The sequence below is a fragment of the Medicago sativa genome, chromosome 2 (genome assembly GCF_051527215.1).
Source record: "Medicago sativa cultivar Bolivia chromosome 2, Bolivia_mono, whole genome shotgun sequence".
NCBI lineage: Eukaryota > Viridiplantae > Streptophyta > Magnoliopsida > Fabales > Fabaceae > Medicago > Medicago sativa.
The window spans coordinates 30,932,851-30,954,441 of record NC_140750.1 but is presented as its reverse complement, the minus strand read 5'-3'; the positions used below and the strand labels follow the sequence as shown (position 1 = coordinate 30,954,441).

At 34.4% G+C, this 21,591-nt stretch overlaps 1 protein-coding gene across 1 annotated transcript; it reads left to right on the top strand.

Annotated features, from left to right (window-relative positions):
• The first annotated feature begins 10,491 nt into the window (after window positions 1-10,491).
• Window positions 10,492-17,798, top strand: LOC146946193 (uncharacterized). Its single transcript, XM_085748166.1, has 2 exons — window positions 10,492-10,725; window positions 16,935-17,798. The coding sequence occupies exons 1-2, from the start codon at window positions 10,492-10,494 to the stop codon at window positions 17,796-17,798; spliced, it is 1,098 nt and encodes a 365-aa protein (XP_085604292.1).
• The last annotated feature ends 3,793 nt before the right edge of the window (window positions 17,799-21,591 follow it).

Genomic DNA, 21,591 nt, shown 5'->3' with positions numbered 1-21,591 from the left:
GAATGGGGATTGAGAGGCCTCAAGGGCATGAGATTGATGAAATTGTGAGGTTGGATTAGTGAATTGCAAAATATGGTCAAAGTATGATTAATTTTCATTGAATTTTTGTTTAAGAAAATAAAAGGAAAATTCAATGGGGTTTTGGACCCCAAGGTTTATTTTGAAAATGGTTTGAATGATGTTGTTCACATTTGTTTGGAAAATTGGTTTTTCTAAGCATAAATCCTAGGCATACATCTAAACATACAATCCTAAACATACATCTAAACATGCATATTCTAACTATTTATCTAAAGTGGAGTGTGTGCATGTGTCGGTGCTTGTGTCGGTGTACATTATTAGAGTCCATTGTCCTTTACATCATTGGCCTAGTTTACATTCTATGGTCTTGCAAGAATTAAAATCGCATAAAAGAAATATTACAAAATTTCCTAAGTTTTACATTCTAAGTCTTGTATGAATTAAAGTGCAAGAAATGAAACTAAGATGGAAGAATGAAGTATGCTTATGAAACAATGAACAAATGGTTAGTGATGATAGGCACAAAATGATAGAAGAGATAGGCAAGAAAATATTAAGCAAATCAATGAAAATTAGCATTAAAAAGTGGCAAAGACATGCCTAAAATTTACCATGATATGAAAGCAAAATCATGACCTATAATTTTCATGTTCTTGCGAATTTCCAAAGGGGTTTTATTTCAGCATATGACATGAAAATCACAAGGCCACATCAAGCTTCCAAAGTTTTGGCATACTTTAGACCTATTTTTACACCAATTTTGCACGTAGTAATATTCAAACACATCACAACACAAGAAAGTAATATCATACCCTACAAACAGCACCAAATATTCCAGACCAATAACAAATAATGCCCCAAAATTACTCTTCAAGCACCAATTATCATGAGCCAAAATATTGGAATTAAAATGTGCAAAAAGACTTAACAAAATATGATAAAAAACAACACAAATCACCCACAATTTCATATGTATTCTTTTTAACAATTTTCAACATGCAAAAGGTCACAAGAAACAAATCTTAATCACCCAAAACAAATGTAAAAGAAATCACAAGGTTTTTTACAAGTTTTTCATCAGGTTTTTTCAACAAAAATTAAAGAAAAAGCAATAAACCAAAGTAAAAATAATTCTCCAGTATTTCTTGATCAATCTTGACATGTAATATGTCAAAATTGATCAAAAAGTACAAAGAAAATTATAGGAATTTTTTCAGAATTTTTATCAAAGGTTTTAAAACAAGCAGGGGTGTAAAAAGCAAGAAATTATTAAGAACATACAGGGAAGGGGGGTGTAAACAGCAAAAGAGTAGAGAAAAGAAAGGCCGTAGGCAAGTCAGGCCCAAGCCCAAACGAAATGGGTAGGGTTGGACCCATGGGTTATGGGTATGGACATGGGTTAAGAAAAAAGGGTCATAATATAAAATGAAAATTGGTGGTAAAAGGCATCTTGTTTGTTCCCTTTTCTTTTTATCAGAAACGTGAGAAAGCTTCTCCCTATATTACAAGAACAGCGCCACCCATCTTCATCCCTTCCGGCCAGAAACAGTTTTCCGACGCGGTGGTCGGCGGCGGCGCCACCACGTCGGAGTTGCAAAACTGCTCGGTTTTCGACAAACTATATATCAAATCGAAGCTCTTTCCGTCCTCTATACGAATTCAACCTCAAAAATTGACAAAGATCCACGCACAGTTTCAGATCTACCAAGATAGAACGCAAGTAAAACTTACTTTGCTGGACCTTGTTAGGGCCTGGAGGCTTTGCGCGTGGCTTGAACAATTTGAACCTTCTCTGGCCTCGGATTCCCTCATGCTTGAACACGGTTCTGTTGAGTCTCTGGAGCTTTGTTCTTGTTCCTTACCTCTGGATTCCACTTTGATGCTTGAGTTTTGACATCAATTATGCACAGTGAGCCAATTCCGAGTTGTTGTTGCTTGGCTACCGATGCACTTTGACTGAAGAAGCTTCGGAAGAGGTAAACGCTTCACAACTTCATGAACTGATGTTTCTTTCGCCTCAAACACCGAAGATCCTCCGCCACTTGATGTTTCTTCCGCTTCGACACAGTTCTTGAAGAATCCGAACGTTTTAGAGTTCGCGTGGAGAAATTCTTCGCCGGTGATTCGATGAAGCGTGAAAATTGAATTTGAGATTGAAGTGTTGGTGTGATGTGGAGCTTGATTTCTCCTTCTTTACTTCTTCAAACCGATGGCATGGTGTTTGAGTTCTTCAAACTTGCGTTGTTGCGACGAGTTCGGATTTGGTTGAGTGAATGAATGTTGGTGATGAATACTAGTGGTTATGGAAGATGAGTAGTGAAAATGGTGGTGGTTTTGTGGTGGTTTAGGTTGGTTAGGGTGGTGGTTATGGAGGTTTGTGGTGGTTGTTAGAGTTAGTTATGGTGGAGGAAGGAGGTTGTTAGAGTTTGTTAGGGGAGAGAGAAAGTGGGAAAGAAAAAATGAGAGAAAATAAACTTTGTCATTTTTTTGTGAAAAAAATGATTGAAAAATAATTAGTGTGTAAAAAATGATTAGTTGTATGAACCTTGACCAACTTTGACCTATTTATAGGTGAAGTCATTGACCTTGGACCAATAGGATAGAGACATGTGGCACTAGACTTATAACAAACTCTTAAGGACCAATAGCATTTGGACACGTGGCACTTGGACTCTAACAAACTAAAAAAGGGAAAAAAAAAAAAAAAAGTGCGCGGACTAAAATGAAAATTAAAACTAAAATTGAATTGAAAAAGTAAATTGAAAATTAACGTAAAATGAGACGATTAAAAACAACAAGGCAGATTAAAACGAATCAGCAATTTTATGTGAAATGACCAAAATGCCCCTGGAGGCTTAAAACGACTAAAAATGACTCAGATGAAATTTTAAAATGGATTTTTAACAGGAAATTAAAGCAAGAACTTATACAAGACTCAGAGACAATTTTTTTTGAATTTAAACAGGGCTTTGACACTTGAAAAGACTAAAATGCCCCTGGGGGCAAAACTGACTCAAAATGACTTCAAATGCAATTTTAAAATGGATTTTGACATAGAATTGGAATGAAGACTTATTCAAACTATTTGAAAGGACTCAAACAAATTTTTAAAGGACTGAAAGAAATTTTAACATAGGAAATGACTAAAATGCCCCTAGGGGCAAAACTGACTAAATGACTCAACTGATATTTTTGAAATGAATTTTGACATGAGATTGAAACAAGGATTTATACAAACCAATTCAAAAGACTCAAACAATTTTCAAGGATTAAAATGAGTTGAATGCAGGAAATGACTAAAATACCCTTTTATATGAATTTTGCAAATAATATTGAAATAAAACGCAGAGAAAGATGCAATTGATCAGAGACATATCAGATGACTTATAATGCAAGAAAAGAAGAATTGAACAAGTATTTTTAGGTCCAAAATTAGGGTATAACAATCATCAAAAGTGTTATCCCCAGTGTGTCTGGTCAAGAGATGTCACCCTTCAGTTTCAAGTGGCAAGTCCTAAACAACAGACAGCTTGATTGTACCTTTATCTTGTTTCGAGTGGCAAGTCCTAAACAACGGACAGCTTGAGTCTATCTTTATCTTCTTTCAAGTGGCGAGTCCTAAACAACGGACAGCTTGAGTCTACCTTTATCTTCTTTCAAGTGGCGAGTCCTAAACAACCTACAGCTTGAGTCTTTCTTTATCTTCATTCAAGTGGCAAGTCCTAAACAACAGACAGCTTGAGTGTACCTTTATCTTGTTTCAAGTGGCAAGTCCTAAACAACGGACAGCTTGAGTCTATCTTTATCTTCTTTCAAGTCGCGAGTCCTAAACAACGGACAGCTTGAGTCTACCTTTATCTTCTTTCAAGTGGCGAGTCCTAAACAACGGACAGCTTGAGTCTACCTTTATCTTCTTTCAAGTGGCGAGTCCTAAACAACGGACAGTTTGAGTCTATCTTTATCTTCATTCAAGTGGCAAGTCCTAAACAACGGACATCTTGAGTCTATCTTTATCTTGTTTCAAGTGGCAAGTCCTAAACAACGGACAGCTTGAGTCTATCTTGAGTCTATCTTTATCTTATTTCAAGTGGCGAGTCCTAAACAACGGACAGCTTGAGTCTACCTTTATCTTGTTTCAAGTGGCAAGTCCTAAACAACGGACAGCTTGAGTCTACCTTTATCTTGTTCCGTTGTTTACCTTTATCTTGTTTCAAGTGGCAAGTCCTAAACAACGGACAGCTTGAGTTTACCTTTATCTTGTTTCAAGTGGCAAGTCCTAAACAACGGACAGCTTGAGTCTACCTTTCGTCATGTTTCAGTTTGGAATCACATTTTATTTTCTTCAGTGTCATCCCCAGTTTAGCTGTTCAAGTGATATCGCTAAAAAGTTTTGTCTTCATTAAGCTATCGTTCCAAACCGATACGGCAGTAGACAATCTTTTCCCCAGTGAAACTACATTCCCCTAGCGGAGTCGGATCCCATTCTTCAACAAATTTGGGTATCCCGTCGTTGTTTCTCGTCTCAGTCAAGTCAACTTTGTCGTCCTGCATTCATACAAGCATTTCACAATCATTCATAGCATCTTAGGTCCAAAATTGGTGTACTTTGTATTTAAGTCTCTTCGGTCCGGTCGAATTAAAGATTTCATCTTCAAATCTCCGGACGAAGAAACTTAAATAGGGGCATCTGTCATACCCCAATTTTTGACCTAAGGTCCCACTGACACGCGTCACGTGACCCTGATCAGTCCCAAACGTTTCGGTGAAAAATTCGACAGAGAGGTATTTTAAATTACCTCATAATTTGTTCCGAGTCGGACCCTCTTCGCTCATTATTTTTTATTTTTCTAATTTCCATCTTTTATTTTAATTTTAAATCAATTAATCGTAATTAGTCTATTTTTATTTTAAATTAGTCATTCATTTTTATTTTTATTTGAATTAATTAATTACTTCTTTTTTAATATAAGTCAAAAATCCAAAAAACATGCATCTTTATCTTTTATTCTTTACGATATTCATAAAATTGTTTAAAAAAAAAAGGTCCAAGTTCAAAAACACGTCATGCTCCTCATACGAGCCATTCCAATCCGTTTCAAGCTTCCTTTGCAACAAGTCAAGAACAATTGTTACACGCCTCAATCCTCATCCGCGTTTTGTTTCTTCCTCATCCCAATCCAAGCCATTTTTCTCTGCATCTTTCAACAAACACTAACCTAAAATCCCACACTATAAAAGGAACCTGCAAACACACAAGTTAGGGGCCGACATTCATTCCGATACAAACCTGCAAAGAAAATAACATGCACAAACAGCCACAGAAAAATTCCCCAATACACCCAACATCAACCTATCGCAAATCATCACACAATCGGCCAACACTCATAACCGTACAGCCATAAACAGCCAGAATCACACCAATTCAATTCGAGCGGTCACACCATCACCATACAGACAACAACAACAACAGATTCACGAAACCAACATCCACAAAGCCTCACAAACCAATCGTAAGCACATCGACACGTATTCATCAAATCCAAGCAACCTGTTACCAAACCAGCAACACCACTCAAACAAACTGTCCCGTTCACTCTAACTGGTCCAGAATAGAATCAGCCGGCCAACACAAACTCCGACGACTCACAACACCGACGAATCGCGACGTCGAACACCAATTCAATCGGATTCGTCACCCGCAGCAGCAAAACACGTCTCAACCGTGTTTAAACCCAACAACACTACAAATCGACGACAACAACAGCCAGAGGCACAACACAACTCGATTCACGCAAGCCAACAACCGCGAACGAAGCATTCAGTACCGGATCCATCAAGAATAACCCAAGGTATAATTTTGTTCCTTCCTTAGATCTAAGACTGAAATAATTGCTATTGTAAGTTCTAGCCTTAAAATCATGTAGAGGAGAGGGAAAGAGTGAGATAGAGCGGAAAAAAGAAGACAAAAGGGGTCATTTCTGCGGCGGCGCCGCCGTCTATGACGGCTAACCGCCGCACCAGAAGCTTGCCGGCCGCCACTTACTCCCGTCGGAGTTGTTGAGGAAGAATAGAGAAGAATAAGGGCGAGAGGAGAGACGAGAGGACTTGAGTGAAGAAAGAGAATGGTTTAGAAAAAATGAATTGTAATCCTGCCTACAACATATATATATAGGTCGGTATGCTTGTGTGTGTGTGGGTGCATGTCATACCATGCACCCTCGCGCTTTGAACACCTTGTTTGCCAATCTGACGGTTTGATGCATGTTCCTTGTTGATTAAATCAGGGTTGTATGATCAATCAGACGGCTCAGGTTCTACCCTTAAGCCCAAACGCTTTCTGCCTGTCCCTTAGGCCCAATTCTTTTTTTCATTAGTTCTGCACCCCCTGCTTACTGTTGCACCCCCCTGCATTCGTTTTTTTATCTTGTTTAATCCTCTCATGCATTTTTCCTCATTACATTTTAATTTTGCTGCATTTTAGATCATTTCATTTCCATTCGTTATATTTCATTTTTATTATTAGCATTTCAATAATCGTTATTTATTTTTCAATAATTAGAATGCATATTAGGTTAATATATAATCATTCATGTTTAGGTTTATTATAATGCATACTTAACTTTTTGTTATTTATTTTATCACATGGACGTAGTTTGTATATTAGGCTTGAATGTAAATAATTCATGCATTTTTAGTTTAGCTTTAATATTTCAAATTTTAATTTAGTTTGTAGTTTATTGCACCACTTAGAATGTAAATATAGGCTTAATGTAATTTATTTATTTTCTCGCAGACCATAGCATGTATTAATAGGTTTCTTGTAATAGTTTAGGTGCATGTGTGCGTGCGTGTGTGTATGCCTCTTATTTTGCTTCTAGATTAGGTTAAAGGTTTTCGTGGTGATCCAACGTCACCATGAAATACCTACGCTTTTATTCTTTTATGCTCCGTTAGTGTAAATTTTAGTATAGCTATTATTCAAAAAAACATGCAAATAACAAAAACACAAAAATATTTTCTTAAATAAACCTTGATCCTAGATCAAGTGACCGTCTTTTTTATTTCCTTTCCTTAATCAAATATCAATCAATCTAATTTATTTTGAGTCCATTTTTTTTTCAAATATTAAAAAATACAAACCAATTCCATTTTGCCACTTGGCTTTTATTTCAAACCTTTTTTCAAACTAATAAAAAACACACAACCAATCAAACGTCAATTTCTACCCCGAACTACGAGGTTTTGATCCCTCACGGGTACGTAGGCAGAGGACACTCGTCCTTCCAAATCAATAAATTGTAGATAATTAGGTCCTTTGTTTCTTTTGTCATCCAAAATTCCATTTTTTCAAAACAAGCAAGTTTATGGCACACTAGTTAAATGAAACCAAGAGGTTCCCGTAGAGTACTACGGACATAAAGGATGCTAATACCTTCCCTTTATGTAACTAACCCCCGGACCCCCCAATTTAAATAAATTTTTTCAAAGTCGTGAAATAATTAGTGAGTCAATAAGCTAATCAAATAGCCTTGATCTCCGAAAAATGACGCGACACAGGTCATATTAGTACAAAGTTTACCAAGCTGAAGAAGGCGGCGGGGAAAGTGTTTGCATTGAATGCAGAGGAGGTGGAGCAGTCGGATAATCTGATTAGAGGTATGTGTTTTATCAATAGTACTCCATTGATGGCAATTATTGATACTGGTGCTACGCATTCTTTCATCTCGCTTAGTTGTGCGGAACGTTTGAATTTGGTTTTAACTCTGATGTTGAGAGGGATGGTCATCGATACCCCGACCAATGGCTCGGTTACTACTTCCTTAGTTTGTGCTAAGTGTCTTGTTAATTTTGGTAACGAGGATTTTGAGTTGGATCTTGTTTGATTGTTTTGGGTTCATATTGATGTGATTTTTGGTATGAATTGAATGTCGTCTTTTGGAGTTAACATTAATTGACTAACCAAAAGCGTGACATTCTCTAAGAAGGTAGATGAAGTAGGTGGGAAGTTCTTGACCATGGATCAAATGAAGAGGTCTTTGGATAGTGAAGTTTGTGTGTTTATGATGTTTGCTTTGTTGAAGGTAGGTGATGAGAAGGGAGTTGGCGATTCGCTGGTAGTGCGAGACTTTCCAAATGTTTTTCCAGACGACATTACTGCATTATCGCTGGAGAGAGAGGTGGAGTTTGCAATTGATTTGGTGCCAGGAACAAGTTCTATTTCGATAGCCCCATATCAGATGTCTGTGTCAGAATTGGGCGAGCTGCAGAAGCAGTTGGAAGAGTTGTTGGAGAAGCATTTTATCAGGCATAGTGTTTCGCCGTGGGGAGCTCCAGTGTTGTTGGTTAAGAAGAAGGATGACAGTATGAGGTTGTGTGTGGATTATCAGCAGTAGAATAAGGTGACAATTATGAATCGGTACCTTCACCCGAGAATTGATGATATGATGGATCAGTTGGTTGGTGCTGAAGTGTTTAGTAAGATTGATTTAAGATCAGGATATCACTAGATACGAGTGAAAGCGGAGGATATATCCAAGACTGCATTCCAAACGAGATATGGATACTATGAGTATTTTGTGATGCCATTTGGTGTGACTAATGCGCCTGGTGTCTTCATAGAATATTTGAATAGAATCTTCCATCCTTATTTGGATCATTTTGTGGTGGTGTTTATAAACGATATCTTGGCGTATTCGAATTCGGAGGAGGATCATGTTGAGCATTTGAGGGTTGTGTTGCACACTTTGAAGAAGAAGAAGTTGTTTGCTAAGTTGTCGAAGTGTGAGTTTTGGTTGCGGGAAGTGAGCTTTCTTAGTCATATGATTTCGAAAGGTGGTATAGTGTGGATCCGTCAGAGGTTGATGCAGTGTTGCAGTGGGAGACCCAGAAGTCTGTTTTCAAGATCAGAAGTTTTCTTCGTTTGGCGGGTTATTACCAGAGGTTTATTGAAGGATTTTCTAAGTTGGCTTTACCGTTGACGCAATTGACTCGGAAAGGACAAACGTTTGTTTGGGATTCTAAGTGTTAGAAGAGTTTCCAAGAGTTGAAGAAGAGGTTAACTTCAGCGCCAGTGTTGATTTTGTCGAATCTGAAGGAATCGTTTGTTGTATATTGTGATGCTTCTAAGATGGGTCTTGGTGGTGTGTAGATGCAGAATCGTCAGTTTGTGGTTTATGTGTTGAGGCAATTGAAAGTGCATGAGAAGAATTATCCGACTCATGATTTGAAATTGGCGGTAGTTTTGTTCATGTTGAACATTTGGATGCATTATTTGTATGGTTCTAAGTTTGAAGTGTTCACTAACCACAAGAGTTTGAAATATATGTTTGACCAGAAGAAGTTGAATATGAGGCAAAGAAGGTGGTCGGAATTTCTTAAGGATTTTGATTTTCAGTTAAGTTATCATCCAGGAAAGGTGAATGTGGTGGCGAATGCTTTGAGTAGGAAGTCGTTGTTTATGTCTGCTTTGATGGTTAAAGAGATGTAGTTGATTGAGTAGTTTCGAGATTTGAGTTTGGTGAGTGAGTTGAAACTGAGTGGTGTGAAGTTGGAAATGTTGAAGTTGATAAATAATAATTTGGAGGAAATTAAGAATGGTCAGAAAGAGGATTTTGAACTTATGGATCGTGTGGTGTTGATTAACCAAGACAAAGGTGTGGATTTCATATTGGATGAGAATGGTGTCATGATGTTTCGTGATCGAGTTTGTGTACCGGATATACCTGAGCTTAAGATGCGGATTTTGGAAGAGGGTCACAAGAGTAGTCTGAGAATTCATCCAAGAGCGAAAAAGATGTATCATGATTTGAAGAGGTTGTTTTGCTGGCCTGGAATAAAGAAGGATATCATTGAGTTTATGTATGCTTATTTGATTTGCCAGAAGTCTAAGATTGAACATCATAAGCCGTCGGGTTTGATGCAACCGTTGTTTGTGCCTGAATGGAAGTGTGATATTATTTCTATGGATTTTGTCGGAGCGTCGCCAAAGACTGTGAAGGGAAGTGATTCTATTTGGGTGATCGTTGATCGGTTGACGAAGTCGACACATTTTATTCCTATCAAGACCAGTATGTCTGTGGGGAGGTTGGTGGAGACCTACATTGAGAAGATTGTCATATTGCATGGTATTCCTTCAAGTATTGTGTCAGATAGAGACCCGAGATTCACTTCGATGTTTTTGGAGAGTTTGCAAGCAGTTTTGGAAACTAAGTTGAGGTTGAGTTATGTGTATCATCCTCAAACTGATGGGCAGACAGAGAGGACTATTCAAAGTTTGGAGGACTTGTCGATGGCTTGTGTTTTACTTACAACAATAGTTTTCATTCTAGTATCGGTATGACACTGTCTGAGGCTTTGTATGGTAGGAGGTGTAGGACGCCGTTGTGTTGGTATGAGTCAGGAGTAAGTACTTTGTTAGGACCGGAAGTTGTGCAAGAGACTACATAGAAGGTTAAGATGATTCAGAAGAAGATGAGAGCGTCTCAAAGTAGGCAGAAGCGTTATCATGATAAGAGGAGGAAGGATATTGAGTTCCAAGTTGGTGATCATGAGTTTTTAAAAGTAAATCTTGTAACAAGTGTTGGACGTGCTATGAAGTGTCAGAAGTTGACACCACGTTTTGTTGGACCGTTTGAGATTGTAGAGAAGGTTGGAATTGTAGCGTATCGGATTGCGTTATCGCCGTCATTGTTGAATCTTCATGCTGTATTCCATATATATATATATATATATATATATATATATATATATATATATATATATATATATATAGGGGCGGATCTGGGATTAAATTATTAGTGGGGCTATTTTTTCTTTTAAAAAAAAGTAAGACTAAAAATTTTGGCAAAATAAATTATACAAATAATAACATTTGTATTAATCGGTTCAAATCGTCAATCATTTTGTTCCTTGTACACTACCAAAAAAAATCATTTTGTTCCTTGGGTAGTAAAGTTGTTTATATTTTAGGGAATTTAACTTTTTAATTATAATTAAAATGACATCATAAAAATGATAAAATAATTTAATGAACGTTAAGTTCGGAGTAAAAAATCTCAATCTAAAAATGGGTCTCCTCTTTATATATATATATATATATATATATATATATATATATATATATATATATATATATATATATATATATATATTTTATAGATTAGATAATGCATGTCATAAGTTGCAATATCTTTATATATAATTTATGTTGTTTATTTTATTCTTTGAAAAAAATTAAGAAAAATGCAGACAGGAGAGTTCAACTTGAAAAAATTAAGAAAAAAATGCAAAAAAGACAGGAGAGTTCCACTTGAAAAATTAAGAAAAAATGCAAAAGTTGAGAGTTGAACATGTGACATTCAGGTTAATACTAAAAACACACACCACCAGGCCAACGCTATAGGCTTGCTTAATTTATGAAATGAAAGATATATATTACATAAAATAGGCTTTGTATAAACAACAACAACAACCAAGCCTTATCCCATTAAGTGGGGTCGACTACATGGATCAAATGACGCCATAGTGTTCTATCAAAAACCATATTTGAATCCAACTCATTGACCTCTAAATCTTTTCTATTGGTTTCTCGAATGGTTTTCTTAGGTCTTCCTATACCTCTTTTAACCTGACTCTCCTCCATTTGATCTACTCTTCTCACAACGGCATCTACAGGTCTTCTCTCTACATGTCCAAACCATCTAAGCTTATTTTCTACCAACTTTTCTACTATAGGTGCTACCCCCACTCTCTCTCTAATGGTGTCATTCCTAATCCTATCCTGTCTAGTCTTACCACTCATCCAACGCAACATCCTCATCTCCGCTACACTTACTTTACTCTCGTGTTGGCTCTTAACCGCCCAACACTCCGTACCATACAACAGTGTCGGTCTGACTGTTGTCCGATAGAACTTTCCTTTCAGCTTAAGTGGTACTTTCTTATCGCACAAAACTCCTGACGCTCTTCTCCATTTCAACCACCCAGCTTGCATACGATGATGTACATCAGCTTCTATTTCTCCGTCATTTTGTACTATGGACCCAAGATATTTAAACCGTGTAACTTGGGGTATGATATGATCTCCAACTTTCACCTCCAAGGTAGACCCACTTCTCCTTTTACTGAAGTTACATTCCATATACTCCGTCTTGCTTCTACTCAGGCGGAAGCCATACACTTCGAAGGCTTGCCTCCAGGTCTCTAGCCTCCCATTTAACTCTTCCCTCGACTCACCAAGCAAGACTACATCGTCTGCAAAAAGCATACATCTCGGTGCTAACTCTTGGATGTGTTCCGTCAGTACATCCAAAACTAAAGTAAAAAGATAAGGACTTAGGAACCCTTGGTGTACATCCAATGAAGCTATATTAAAAGATAGTTTTGATGAATTTTGATGGAGAATGAATCCTGAATGTAGTAAGGATAAGCTCATATACCTATATAAGTTTCTAAATGCCAAATAAGCTTCTAGATAATTACAACAAATAATTGTATAGCATTATGGTTAATAGCAGCAATGAGAAAATCTATAACGTAAGTGAACTTCTCAATTTTAATCATAACATCGATTAGTTATACTTTGGTTAGGCTACACAGTTTAGGAGGTATTTTCAAGTCAATCCTTACCTCTATCTATTTCAAATCTGCAGAGTTACACTCAAGCAACATATGATAATTTGTATAGTCCGTATTAAGTCCCACCTAACGTTCTTGAGATCAGGGGCGGATCTCTTTGGAGACCCCTAGGTGTCATGGTATCCCCTAACTTTTCTATATATATCATATTAGGCCTATTATTATTATCATATGTTTCACTTGGTCGCAGTGGGAAGATGGCTTGTCTTTCAGCAAAATGTCTGTCGCACAATAAAAGTGTCCCTGTGAGGGTCGCAGTGGAAAGATGGTTTGTCTTTCAGCAAAATGTCGCGGGTTCGATCCCCACAGCCGCTTATTTATTTTTAATAAATGCTTATTTATTTTTAATAATTCCACTGTAATTTTATTATTTTAATCAAAAAAAGTGTTCCTGTGAGGAGTTGAACCGGCGCACCCTTCCTATGATCAAGGAAAACTAACCACTACACCTTTTATTTACTCATTGTTTTAACTTGAAACCATTTAATATATAATACATGCATTTTTGGCACCCCCAAAACTTTTATTCAAGATCCGCCACTGCTTGAGATGCCTGATATGTTTTGTACTTCAACATAATTACTGTTTGAGTAGTACAAAACAATAACAACAAATTTAGTTCATATTGTGATGATTCTATTGAGTTAGACAATTCTAACTTTTTGAATAATTTAGAATATCTCTAACTTATTTTAGTTTGACAGTCTAGCTTAGGTAGATTAATAAAATTTTAGGATAGGAAGATTTAGGACTAATCATCTTAGTTTAGGCTTTAGATTAATAATGAAATTAAAATTAAGTAATAAAGTAGTTTTTCAAATTGAAAAATACCAAAACGAGTACTCTACTTTACCTACTTATTGAAAGTCTTTTTAGTACTTTTCGTATATCAACAATTTCAATTACTGTAAGAACTTTCGAAACGCAAGTAGAAGAATGAGCACATTAGGTGCATGGATTTCACATCGGGTAGTAACTCCCAAATCAAAAGCAAGGGAAACCAGACAAGAGTGCCAAGTAAGAGAGATTCAAGAGAACAACAACGTAATTCCATTTTTTAGAAGCGGAGACAGAGTCATGTTGAAGGCATCTCATGTTTTCATTCCACCTACTCAGAAGCATAAGGTGTGGTACAAATCCTTCACAATAACACTTGTATGCAAAAGTAGTCTTGTAGAAATTTGGGATCACACCAGATGCTACGCAAAAGTGAACCGGCATGAATTGAAGCATGTGGAAGACTACTGCAAAAACAATATATTACTTGCTTTAATTGCTGCTTATCCTCATTAATATTTTGAATTTAAAATTTTGCTTAATCTATATAATATTTCCATTTCAAGCTTTAAATTGTTTTATTATTAGAAAGTTATTTCAGAAGGTTTACGGCAGAATGTTAGCTTACCCCCTAAGTTCAAGAGCACGATAACTAATGGGGTTTGCTGTTGTAGATACTCATCATAATCACCAACCCTTTTCTGTATAGCATAACCGATGAGAATTTGAGCCAAATATACATTCCACTCTTCTACTATAATTCTTTCCATTTTGAGTACTCCATGTGAATGTTATTTTTGATTAAATTTGCGATCGTTCTTTATGGACTATTGATTATGTTATATTACACACGAGACAAATTTCTTTGGTACCATGCGCCTTTTCAAGCCACCCTTTTTGTTATTATCCTTTGTTAACCAATTGGTGCCTTCGTGCAATAATTTCACCCAGAGGCGCATGCCCGTCGCACGTGGAGAGTGGCACACCAACTTTTTTCTTGGTCTTTTTGAGTTTTTTCTTCCATGAAACATGTCTTAAGACTTGGAATAGAATCCCTCCTCTTATGTCTTAAGATGCCTCTTTAATCATCGTCCACTGTCTTCCCAAATCTTTCTGAGATGCTTTGCTTTGCTGATTTGTATGATTTTGCATTGAATTACAACAAAAACACCTTATAACTGCTTGGTTTCCGAAAAACTAGAATTACATGACTAAAAACGAAAACATTACAAAATGTCCCAAAAACATGGGTAATTGTTCTAAAATTCCTCTTAATTGGATCAAAACCTAAATAAAATAATTGAAAAATATGCTGAAAATAACGTAAGATGACCTATCATCACTCACCTTCAAATTTAAATAACTAACTTTGAACAAACTTTTTTTTTTCGTTGACAAATTTATCGTTAACAATTCAAATGGTTTTCAAATTTAAACTTGAATCTACACTATAATTCAAGAAACCATAAAATTAACTACAATTTTAATTTTAGTCAAAATTAATTTTTTTAAATAAATTTTTTCTTGGCAGTTAAAATATTACAAATTTTTAAAACAAACAAATTACATTATAATCAACACAATACAAATAGAAAACGTCGATAATCAAACACATTTGTGTCTGTTAGATAAAGTTAATGCAAATTGAATCTAAATTTTTTTCCCTTGTTTACAAAATTATATTTAAGGAACAATATATTTTGACTTATTCACCAAATTGATTGGTTACAAAATATTTTATTTATTAATAAACATATATTTTTAAATATTGAAATCTTAATTTAATGATTCATTCAGTTCATTGGTTAAAGACTTGCGGATTTTGGCAAATATGGACAAAAAATTGAACAAAAGTTTATGCAAATTTTGCAAGAAAAACCGAAAAGCGTTTATGTAGCTTTGTTATGCTGGTTACAGTTCACCCTTCTTAGGAATCTGCAAAAAAATCAAGTTTTAGGTTATGATTCATCTAACAGTGGTGGTAGATTAAATTGACCAAAAGGGTATAATTAGTTTGGAAATTATTAATGACAGTCAAATTGGTAAAACCTAATTGAAATGGAAAACAAGTGATAAAAAGGAAAGATTTTTTTATTGGTTTATACTCCCTTCAATCACATTTATAAGCAAAAAAGTATTTTTTAGGTTCATTGAATACATAATGTTTTTGGTCTATATAAAGACCAAATACATTAAATATTGAATGAATCTAAAAAGTATTTTTTTTGCTTATAAATGTGACCGGAGGAAATATTTGGAAAACTTTATGGTTTTTTTTTCCTTCTATATAAAGGGTGTTTTAGCCTTGAGGAATCATTGTGCATTAAAAATTGTAGTTTTCGGTTTGAGGGTTATTTTGGGTCTGATGGAAGATGGTCATGGTGGTTCCAATAAAGTTTTCCATTGTTTCCATTGTTTCCTGGAGTGCTAACGGTAGAAGTTTCATTGTTTCGAATCCATTCGATTTTGAAAAAGATTTGTTACCTAGATATTTTAAGCATAAGAACTTCTCAAGTTTCAAGAGACAACTGAATACCTATGTAAGCAACTTTAATATACTTCAATTTATGGTTTGTTAAATTGATATGTTATCATGTTAATGGTTTGTTTGTGTTAATGTTGTTCATTTGATTTTTTTTTAATTACTCCATTAAGGTTTTTTGATTGCGTTTATTTAATTTTTTTTTTATCATGTTTTTTGGTTGCTTGAATTGTGTTATGATTTTTAGTTTGATTAAGGCTTTAGGAATATTGATCATTATGGATTTGTTAATTTGATATATTTATGTATTTTCATAAGCACTTTTGAGACTAATTAAGCTTATTGAAACAACTAATAACATGTCTATAAGTTGTTCAATTATTTTGTATTCATTATAGGAATTGTTTATGATTTAAGAACTTACTAAGCTATTTATCCAATCAGGCCTTGCTCTTTTGTTGATATTGTTAATAAGGTTTTTTAATTTCTTGAACTGTGTTACCCACATGGGTTGGGTTGATGATGTTGACTTGGGAGCTTGGAGTGTGCCCCTCTAAAGGTCTCGATTTGATTCTCGTCCGTGCCAATTTTTGTTGGCTAGTTTGACTTCTTAAAAAAAAACATGAATTGTCTTATGGTTTTTGGTTCGATTAGAATTTTACAAAATATCAAAAGGTGATCTCATATATTTGTTAACTTGTTTTGGAGATTGTTTATATAAGTTTATTTCAACTTATATTATTATATAAAACACTTGTCAGACTGTTTGGTATAGCATTTTAGCTTATTTTCAATAAGTTGTTGGGAATAACTTATGAAAACTATTTAAAATTATTTTTTTGTATGTAGAAATAGTTTATGCATAAGAACATATATGATAAGCCTTTATGCTATAAACACTTAATTAACTAGTTTATCCAAACATTAAATTGTTCTTTTGTTGTTTTTTCTTCTTTCTATCAACCATTGAGATTTATTGATATTGCTCGAATTGTGGTATGGTTTTCAATTTGAATAGGGATTTAGAAAAGTTTCTTCAGAAAGATGGGAATTCGCAAACGATAATTTTGTAAGAGGTCAACCACATCTGATGGAGAATATCCATAGGAAAAAACCTGTTCATAGCCATTCTTTGCAGAATACACATGGACAAGGGGCTTCTACTCCACTAAGTGAAATAGAACGATGGAATTTGAACGCTATAATTGAAAATCTTATAAATGAAAAGGAACATATTCTTCTTCAACTTCAGACAAAGGAAGAAGAGGAGAAAATTCACGAGACACAGTTACATTACTCAAAGGAGCGTCTTAAAGTGTTTGAACAGAAGCAGCAAAGTATGCTCTCTTTTGTTGGTCAAGCGTTGCGCAAACCTGAGATTGAATGTCTTAACTGGTCATCGAAAGAAAATACGCAGAGAAAAACGAGGTATCGTAGAAATAGTACTTTTGGTAATGAAGCTAGCACTCAAAGTTCTGTGGAAAATTCTCAAGTATTACCAAGAGAAAGCGAAGAGAATGTATCTGTTCTCTCATTAAACATGGAACGATTGAATCTGCTCGAGTCATCAACGGAAGTTTTGGAGAGTATTGGAATTGGAATTCCTCACCTTGTTGCTTCTGAGCCAAATGTAGTTGTTAGTCCTGATCCTATTTCAACTGAGCCAGAGGTAATCATTGCTGCTAATCTTGGTGCAACTGAGGAAGCGGTAATCAATGATCATGATTTCGTATCACCTGAGCCAAGTGTTGTTTCTGTCCCAGATAACGTTGCCCCAAAAGAACAACCTATTGTAACATTCCCAATTACTACTGGTTATAATGATGAATTTTGGGAACAACACTTAAAGGATGAATCGGAAAATATCGGTAAGCATGGTTAAGTTGGTAGATCTTGGTGGAACTAAGAGTCTAAATCACCTACCAATTCCAAAACAGATGAGACATTATTATTGAAACAAAGAAAATTAGTGGAAATGGATTATTCCTTTTGGTTTTGAATGTTGCCAATTACATGTAATTGTTGGCTCTGTTGTATATGCATAATCCTTAGTTTTGGTTGATAGTTGAATTTTGTTAATTATATTACACCAATATATTTTGACATTATGCATGGCTCCGACTGTTCATCAATAAGAAGTTATTGAAAACCAGACTCAAATAAAATTTCATTATTTATGAGTATCTAATTCTATATCTATTTACTTCATGCAATAATATTCACAAGATTTTACATCTTCCAACAAAAATGTTATTTTTCTGTGTGCAACAATCACACTGTTTGAACACAAACAATAACATTCGAGATTGATCAAAATATAGTCAATGCGCGCTCTCTGATCTTGAGTTGACATTGTTGGCTTGTATGTTTTTGTAGTTTCTCTTGATTTTAAGATTAAATCTTGATTGTGAAGGAGGAAAAACATAAGAATAAGTTAATGACAATGAACGAAATTTGGATTTGTGGTGTTTGATTATATAATTTATAATTAGAATATGGCTACTTGGTTTCTAAGGGAATATGAAGTTGTTATTTGACTAGGTTCAAATAGTTAATAATTGTGTGTATATTACAAAATATATAATGGTTTCATGTCTTGTGTTGTGATAGAACATCATTTTCAAAGCAGATACAAACTAGCTTCAACTTCGTGTAGCAAAGTTTAAAGCTTGTGACTAAATTTTTATGTGTCCTTTGAAAATGTAGTTACCACTTCAGGTATAAAACTAATCAAATGATAACATATGGGACAACATATAATGATTTAGGAATTAAGGTATATATTAATTAAGGTATATATGTAAAATATTTCGTATTTTTAACCGTAAACTTTAGAATCTATTACATTAGTGTTACAGTGGTGATTCTAATATATTGTAATAGAATCAAATTAAATGTAAACTTCATCAATGGTGGACATGCTCTACTATATATTTGACATCCTTAATTTGAATTTTATGTATTATTTATACTATTAGTAGATTTGTATTGGTTTGGAGCTAGTACTAGTGTATTTGGTTTGACTTTGGCCTTTAGTATTTCTATTGCGATTTGCGATTTATTTTACACCGGCCTGTCATAAAATCAGAGAAAGTCTTATTAAAAAAAATAATAGAGAAAGTCATATTTATATTAATAATTAATGGATTCTTTTTTTTCTTGTCACAATAATTAATGGATTAAAAAAAAGAGTAAGCTTACTTGAGAGTAATTTATGTATGTTGAAAATACGCTGCACCAGAAAAGAAAAAGAAAAAAGTGTATCTTCTTTATTAGTGGTACAGAGACGACCTCATTTAATTTTTCAAACTTCTATGACTTTTTTATAATACAATTTTATATTTTGACTTGGACACTAAAATATTATAAAAAAATGTTTAGAATATAAATTTATATTTTTTAGAGTACAAAATACAAATTTTATAAATTTTCAATGACCTCATTTAAGTTTTTCATAAATTTAAAGATTTATATATAGGGGTTTGCTAGAACACACCCACTAGTTTTTACGTGGGAGTGTTTTAGCAAGTTATAACTAAAAAGTTAATAAATACACCTTAAGGTGTATGTTGCTATAACACACCTTCTAACAAAAACAAGTGGGTGTGTTCTAGCAAATCCTATAGGGGTTTGCTAGGATACACCCACTTACTTTTTAGAAGGAGTATTTTAGCAAGTGAATAACTAAAAAGTGGTTAAATACACCCTAAGGTGTAGCTTTGCTAAAACACTCCCACATAAAAACTAGTGGGTGTGTTCTAGCAAATCCCTATATATATTATCTGTAAAAATAAAAATAAAAAAAAAAACAACTACGTTTTCTTGAACACAATAATTTCGTTTCCTTTTGCAAGCAGAAGAACACAACTTAATTTAACTGTCAAAAAAGATTGCCAAGAACAACATAATTTATTTTAAAAAGTTAAATAGAACACAGCATAATGATTATCATGGCTTATGCAACAATGACGTTTTGATCAAAACAAAATAAATCGATGACGCTCTTCCTCCAACTAGAAAGTTGAAAATAACAATCGTAGACTCGAAATAGAAGCACATTATTATTTATTCATGTCAAAGCAACAACCTAGATATTGACACAATTCCACAAATTTTAAGAGGCTTAGGGTTCATGGTTTTCTTGTAATTCCGTTGCTTCATTCATAGGAAATTTGAATGGTTTACGAGAACCACTTGCATGGAACTTCTAATTTTTGCTTGGTTACAAAGTTAGTAGGTAAAAATGATGATTGATGTAATAGCTGGTTAGTGGTACATAATTGATGTGCATGTCACAAAGAGAATCATGTTTTCCATGACGATTATCTACCCATATTTTGTATTGGACAGATATCGATGTCCACTTCACTACACGACACATCTTCGAATTCTAGGTTCCACCTAAATGTCGAAGTATTGCTCAACAAATTTGAATCTTACATTTCCAGTACCATTTCTAGAACCATGTACAACTACAAGTACATAATCCTTAAAAATAACTGCAAGTACATAATGCCCCATTTTGAAAAGCTTAACCTGTTTATCCCTAATATTTGTGCAATAGCATGAATATAAAATGTAAATATTTAAACTAGGGCCGGCCCTAGCTATAAGTCGGGGGTGCGACGGCCTAGAGCCCATGCCGTTAGGGGCTCAAAAAAAATTAATGGAGAGGGGTGTATATAGAAATATTTTGTTTATGAAGGTATTTATAGCAAACTTCACTAAAAGGCCCCAAACATTGATAGATGAAGCGTTGGGCTGAAGTCTGTTAATGTTTTTGGCGCTTTTGACACAATATTCTATATATACCGCCATATAGCACAAATATTTATATATACACCCTTGCTATAAAAAATTTGGTTGTTCTTAATAATGTGTCAAAAAATTTATTATCGAAGAAATTAATGATATTTTTTTGGGCCCTTTGTTCCTAATAATGTGCCTCACTACTATTAAAAATATTGGTGATATTTATTATCCAAGAAATTTGTATAATTTTCATAACAAAACAAATTATATTTTAGTTGAAAATGGGCCTACTAGAGAAATTAATCTTAATCTTATCTTTCAAAGGTTCCAAAAAATAACTTATCAATATAGTAATGTCAACTCTAGTGAATTGATTGAAAGGATTGAAAAATTGAATTTGATAAAGCAAGATCATGCGAGTCGCATTCATGATCATGAAACCGATGCGAGACGCATTTAGGATCATGTGGCTCACTCAGCTTTTTTTTTTCAGTCTCTATTTTTTAGGTACTAAAATTACAATATACTTCTACGGTATTTTATTTTGTTTTGATGTCTATAAAGTATTTGATTTATTTTGAGATGTTACCTAAAAAAAATATTTGATAGTGAAAAGCGGGAAAACAACAAAATAAAAAGATAATAAAATCACAACATTGCGCTAAAAAAATTATGACGTTTTATGTAAAGGACTTTTTTTTAATGTTATGTCTAAGATCCGTAGAACTCTAGGAAGGATTAAACCAAAATTTTAACATTTTTGCTAATATAAAAAATAAAGCAAAACCACATGAAGGTGGGTTTACCTTAATTCTAAGGCAAATGTTAACATGTCATACATAGGCGGAACATCAAAAGAAAATTCAAACACCTCGTACATCAAATTATCAATAGAGACACCAACCAACTAATGGCTATCACCA